The sequence below is a fragment of the Camelina sativa genome, chromosome 4 (genome assembly GCF_000633955.1).
Source record: "Camelina sativa cultivar DH55 chromosome 4, Cs, whole genome shotgun sequence".
Taxonomy (NCBI): Eukaryota; Viridiplantae; Streptophyta; class Magnoliopsida; order Brassicales; family Brassicaceae; genus Camelina; species Camelina sativa.
The window spans coordinates 28009058-28015856 of record NC_025688.1 but is presented as its reverse complement, the minus strand read 5'-3'; the positions used below and the strand labels follow the sequence as shown (position 1 = coordinate 28015856).

The 6799-nt window shown below is 31.1% G+C and overlaps 1 protein-coding gene across 2 annotated transcripts; it reads right to left on the bottom strand.

Annotated features, from left to right (window-relative positions):
• On the bottom strand, positions 4888 to 6663 carry LOC109132726 (60S ribosomal protein L2, mitochondrial-like). 2 transcript variants are annotated; one of them, XM_019245074.1, is made up of 3 exons: positions 6552 to 6663; positions 6306 to 6420; positions 4888 to 5577 (listed from the first exon to the last, which is right to left on the bottom strand). In XM_019245074.1, exons 2-3 carry the CDS (start codon positions 6403 to 6405, stop codon positions 5030 to 5032), a joined length of 648 nt encoding a protein of 215 aa, XP_019100619.1. In that variant the 5' UTR covers positions 6406 to 6420; positions 6552 to 6663; the 3' UTR covers positions 4888 to 5029. The 2 variants fall into 2 exon arrangements, with proteins under 2 accessions (XP_019100619.1, XP_019100620.1); XM_019245075.1 differs by having other exon boundaries at positions 6306 to 6415; positions 6552 to 6655.

Genomic DNA, 6799 nt, shown 5'->3' with positions numbered 1-6799 from the left:
AAAAAAAAAAAAAAAAAAAAAAAAAAAAATCAGTTGAGTTATCGTTTCAGGGAAAATAATATAAACTATAATATTTTATTACAAAATACTATTGTTATATTATTTTACCGAATTCATCTTCTTATAAATTAAAAAAAACACACTACAAATGTATAAGATAATACTGACCTACTAAAAAAAGAATGAAAAAGTGTAGGTTAAAATAAATTAAATTATATAAAATTAAATTTTAATAGGGATACTCCCGTCGAACGCATGTGTCCTATACCTATTGTTCCTTTATTGTGTGTGTAGTCAAAGTTGTTTTATTTGACAATTATATTTGAAAAGCAGTCGTGATTTTTTCCTTTTCTGAGTTATGTGTGTAGGCTTTTTTTTAGTCTCCTAAGTATCTATTCATAAAATTTTAAAGTAATACGAAAAGAAAATTAAAATGTTTTAACCACTTGATGTTATAGAAAACGAAGTTAGTTGCCTTCTTCGTTGCATAGTTTGAAACTTTGAATGCGGTGAATTACCAATTTAAAGTTTTATTAAGGACTATATTTACAAATTATAGTATATATATAATATGTGAATTAAATTTTTTAAAAACTCTCACCTAATAAATAATGTTTGTCTATGTGTTTATCGACCGATAATGACCCATATTGTTATTCCTCTCCTCGGCATTTTCATGTGGTGCCTCTATCATATCATTATCATCGTTCTTAGTGGGACAGTTGGTCCAATATTTATTTCTTTTTCGGTTTTATGCTTTTATTATTTAGTTATAGCAAATGCAAAATTTTATATTTATACAATTTGAGACTCTTTCTATTTTTAATATATAGTCTAATTAATTAATTAGGTAGACAGATTTCTTTTAGTAAGGTTTTAAGGGAAAAAAACTAAAAATAAGTGGTGTTGTTTTCAGAATGTTTCAACAAAACCGTGATGTATAGTGGTAATAACTCGTATTATCAAATACTAATAACATGATATTTGTTATAAGACAGTATATGCAAATGGGATATATTTTATATTTTCAGCAGAAAAAGAAAAAAAAAAAACTAGTTTACATCCATCATTAAAAAAATAAAAGGATATAATTAAGCAATGTTATCAAATGGGATTTATATTTATACATATACTAGTTTTGGTTGCGTGTTTTAATTATGAACGAGGGAGGGACATGATACTTTCCCGCAAGCAGTTTTGTTTTGGCCGTTCGGGTATTAACCAATTGACAGCTTACCAGAATTGTGAATCCACTAGTACTCTCTTTATTCATATTTTTTTCAATCCAAAATAAAAACACTTATTACTTATCCAAATTCAATGAATCGATCGCATATATAATAACATCTAACTATTACGTCTTTTCTACTACAACATATTCAAACAGGAGGATTGTTTTCTTTTAGCCAACCACGCTCGTTGACATTACTCTTCTACCACTATAATGGCGCTCAAGACCTCAAGTAGACATATAATTTACACCAGAACTACTTAATTTTACTTTTCGCTATAAACAAAAGTAAAACTTTAGGCCAGTGAAAAAGATAGTGATGCAGACTTAACTAGACAACAAAAGAGTTCAACTAGCTATTTATTAGACTAGAGTAATATAAATGTAGCATAGTGATATATCTTCCCGATACATAAAGATATTCATATCATCTTGTGGATATGTACTTGATTTGATATCTTTGATTTTATGTATACATGATCTTATGGTTAGGATCGATATGCCGCTCGTGAATAACTAATTAGTATATGTACGTAACTACGTATGAACGTAAATATCTTGTTTATAAAATTTATAAAATACTTGTTATAACATATATATAAACTACATATCAAATTTGACTCATTCTAATAACAGTTTTAGTTTCTTTTTTTCTGTCAAATATTCATTATAAATTTATAGAAAAAAGGATGAAAATCATATCGAATTTCACTAATGTTTTTGTAGATTGTTAATTTTGTGGAAAAATACAAATGTACATTGACAATGGTTTGTACATTTGGAGTATATTCAAGATCACCATTATAAATGTCAGTCGAGAATATCTCGATACAGCATTATATTAGTGGGATGATGCTATTCAGATTTATACCAAAATTTCATTATTTAATATCTATGTAATGTAAGAGTTTTATACAGAGAGCGCAATCTCTTATCCAAATCAGAAAAAGATTTTTATTCGTAGCCAAAACCAAGAAAGATATATAAATTAGGTGAAATAAATGTTTTTTTTTGTTCTGTTTTACTATTATCCTAAAGATTCTAATAATTTAATTCATGGTGTACATATATTTTAATTTTAGGAAATTAGAAAGAGAAAAAAAAAAAAAGATAATTGGTGGAAAGGGAAAGGTATATAGAAATGGCAACCCATGCATGATTGCCTTGAACATCGCAAACCCTCCCTTAGATTGCATGTCTAGTGGTATGTAATGTAGTGGACCTCTGCAACAATATTATTCAACAAAATATTTATATTTTATATATATTTGCATAATGCATAGACATAATAAGATGAATTATTATCTCAATTAATTTATTGACGAGTTTTATATGATATGCCCACAGTTTTCATCATATACTTGAGGTTTTTTAAAATGATTAAAGTCTATTTCTCAATTAAGACTCCCGCCCCCTTTTAATAATTTTAGTGGTATACGTATATTGAATAAAAAAATATAAAGTAGTATAACCAAAAATGTTTATAATTTGATATTAATATAAATAAGCAATGATTTTAAAAGGTAGTGCAATGTGGATGAAACGGCACATGTCATTGTCACGTGGCTAGTTCCTATCGATTCAATGCATATCTCTCGACCAACTTGACTTATTAATATTCCTCGTACAACTCTCCTCCAATCTAAAAAAGTCATCTTTCTTCGTCTACGTTATGCGCGAGTATTTTATACATTTCATTTTCATTTTCTCTTATATTTTATTTATAAATACTTCTCTATTTGCCAAAATTTCCCCAAAATTATTGTTTTTTAAATCTATAAGACACAGAGTATGTTATTATAGCAATTATTCTTAATTATTTTAAAATACACACATATGGCTCAAACAAATTAATTTCTTCAACAACAAAAAAATCTCTATATATACTGTCAAAAAAAAGAAAAATACTTCTGATCATATTGTATTTATATTATTTTGCTAGAAATCAAAATTCTTTTCCTCTAATGTTCTAAGCCTAAGGTAATTAAGCTAGCGTTGTTTTCCTAATAACATCCATTTTATAATACTGTACTTCTGATTTAAAGTTTTACACGGTTTGTGATATTAATTAGGTACTACAACCGTGGGCGGTGGATCCTCATCACCTAATCAGTATAGTTATATATATATAAAATCATATGCTTTAGTTAATGGTTAGAAACTATAGTTGATAAATCAAACTCTAAAGTAGCTAGTGGCATATACAAAGTCTATAAAGTATTTATTATCTTCAGGATAAAGATAGGAATATATATGGGGACATATACTTTTGTCTATTCTGTTTCCAAGCTTCGTGCTGAAGTCTGAGCTAGCAAAGATATATGACCAGACTGAAAAGGGAATTAACAGGAAGAGAAACAAAAATACGCAAAATGCATGCATCTGCTGGTGAAGGTTATATGATTCATTGCACGGACAATTCTTTTTTATATATATATAGTTTCACCTCCCTTGTCATAAAAGATAAGAAAATTTTAAAAATTCTTGCGTCATTTCATTTTCGATATAATTCAACTTTTGCCGGTATTTGTTCTGAATCAGTTAGGTATTTTCATTTTTTTTTTTTTCCTTTGGCTATGTATTTAGACAATAAAAAGCAAAAAAAAAACTGTTCTTAGTAGATAAAATAAATAAAAGGGAATAACAGAAAAAAAAAGAATAAAGATGAAAATGATGAATTGTTTATGGAGGAGTAGGACCCAAGATTGTAAGCATGGTGGCTTGTGTGTTGTTTACTTGTTACAGACTTACAGTCTCATTTTCAATCTTAATTCAAATTCTGTGTGCTTCTCGTCTTTTTCAACTTTTGAGTACTAATACCATTCTTGGTTTTTTAAAATTTTCTCAAACCCCTTAAACATCAACTTTTTAAAATAGTTGGTTGGTTGGACCAAAGGTAGATGTCAAATTGGTTTCTTCACTTTTTTAATTGGTATAATACATAACAACCAAAAAAAAAAGCTAGGGTAAATCATATTCTTAAGAGAATAAAATCTGACATTTTAGACTAGCTAAAAATTCCATCTGAATTTATTTAAAATTATGCAACTGTTATGTAAATAAATTATTCAGGAATATATAAAAGTATGCATATTACCAACAAAATTATGTATTCTTTTTCATTTTAATTCCGACTAGTTTCCAACAGTAATTATAGATTAGTGAACGTCTCATTGCTGAAGAATAGAAATGTTCTTTGCTACAACATTCAAAGTTGAAAGTTTCATAAAACAAAAAGATAAAAAATTCCGATGTCGGGTATAATTAAAAGTTTTGGTGGTAATTAATATAGTCAAAGAAGACATTTGTTTTGAACGTGTGTTTTTTTTTAGTGTGTGGTGGGGATTGATTCAATGTATTGTTCCAAGTTCCAACCTGTTGACTTTTTTTTTTGTTTCCTTTTCTGAATTTTACTTTTGATTTTAGACCCTTTCCTCGATCGAACCTTTTACTACAGTGTCTTACTAAAACATAAGTAAGCGTATAACAACAATCTCTCAAAATTGCATCAAATTGATTATGACAATTTCAAAAGGCAAAAAAGATAGTAACTCTTTTAAAACGTGATCGTGATAAAAAACGTTTGATTTCGATTTAAAAACGTTTGTGGTGTTCCCCTCTGTGTAAGAAAAATCATGGGTAAGAAACTATTACACTAAAAAAAAACGTTTGATTTCGATTTCTTTGATAAAGCAAACACGTTACCATAATTATTATTAGTTGATGAAAGATGCTTAACAACAACTCTCAAAAGAAAGAAGCATTTGAAGAAATTGTAACTTTTCTTCTTCACCCATATCACATTTTTGCTGCTGCAGCTGCCAAACGCTTCTTCTTCTTCTTGACACTAGCGGATTTGTACCCGCCTTTACACGGTTTCCCCCACGGACTTGTTGATGTCCTTCCTCGGCTTCCACTACTTTTGCTTTTTCCTTCACCTCCACCGTGCGGGTGATCACACGGGTTCATCGCCACTCCTCTGACTTTGGGCCTTATCCCCAACCACCTACTCTGTCCTGCTTTCCTCAGCTTCTTCGTTCCGTGAGACGGGTTTGACACTGTGCCAATCGTAGCACGGCACCTGGCGTTGATCCACTTGGTGTTCCCTGATGGAAGCTTTATCAAGCATTTCCCTGAAGCAGGCTCCTTTAAGATCTTGGCGTTGGTTCCTGCAGCTCGGACCATCTTGGCGCCTTGCCCTGGGTTCATCTCGATGTTGTGGATGATTGTTCCGATACGCATCATACCTAGTGGCATGGAACTTCCTACCATTGAGTTGATGTCCATGTGGAGCATCTCTTCTTTCATCTGCGCCACCAATGATTTGTTCTGTGCATCAGCAAAACCTGCAAAACACCAACACAGAGATATTGATTTTGACACAAACCTAGATTGAAACTCTGGATCTCCATATACCAATATATTATCATGTAGTTTAAGTAACTTTCAAGCTGTATATACCCAATAGAGCTTAATCTTAATCACGGAAACCACACAGACTCACTAGATAAACCAAAGTCCCATAAAGTAACTACATGCATCAATTTTATGTTCTGAATTAACCATTTTTAATGCACTCATCAACAAGCAAATCTGAGAAAAAGAATATGATACAAAATAGCACCAGAGTTGCAGAGATCCAAGCTTAAGCTCTAATTGGCAGCGATCCTTTGTTCTAATGATCATGAATTCTTCCAACACAACAAGAGTATCTTAACATGGAGTAGTCATAGTTTCAGGTAACTAAATTGTCCAAGAATACTTTTGAAGAAGAGATCTGATACAAGCTCATTCTTTTATCATATAACAAAGAGAAGCAATCATCTAAACCAGAAGTAACTTGTTGCATCCACAAGTTCATAACATTTGGAATCCCCAAATTTTTTTTTAACTTTAAACACTTAAGACAGAAGAGGCTAACAAGAATACTGCCTAAGGCAAAATCACTACAACTGTAAAACTCAATGTGCAACAAGGTTAAATCAAAGCTATTACACTCTTTCCAAAAAACTCATTTATGATCCCAAATTTGAGCATTCTCCGGAATTAAAAAAAAGAGTAAAGCAACCCTAACCTGTAGAGAAACTGCGAAATGCGGGACGAATAAAGCTGTTGAATAAAGAAGACGAAGCAGTAGTAGCTCGAGCTCTGCATAACGCCACAAGCGCCGACATGGAAGTGAGACTGCTCTAAAACAGTGAAAACCAAAAAAAAAGGTAGGGTTTTTATCGCAAAATACTCTATAGCTTCAACGGCCTATCGAATAAACACAAAACTAGGGCTTCTACGCGTGATTTACATAGAGGGTAGGATGACTTACTTTGAGATCGAGGACTAAACAACCTGAGAGATGCGGAATCGAAGAAGAGACGATAGAGAGAGAGAGAGAGAGAGAGAGAGAGAGGCTCTGAACTGCATCGAAGACGAAGCGTAATAGATTAATCAAACCGGTTCAGGCCACTCGGTTCGAACCATCCATAAAATCGGGAAAGTATTGGATTGGTTTTGAATTTGGTCTAGACTAGACCGTTTTATGAATTGTTTTTTTTTTTTTTTTTTTTTTTTTTT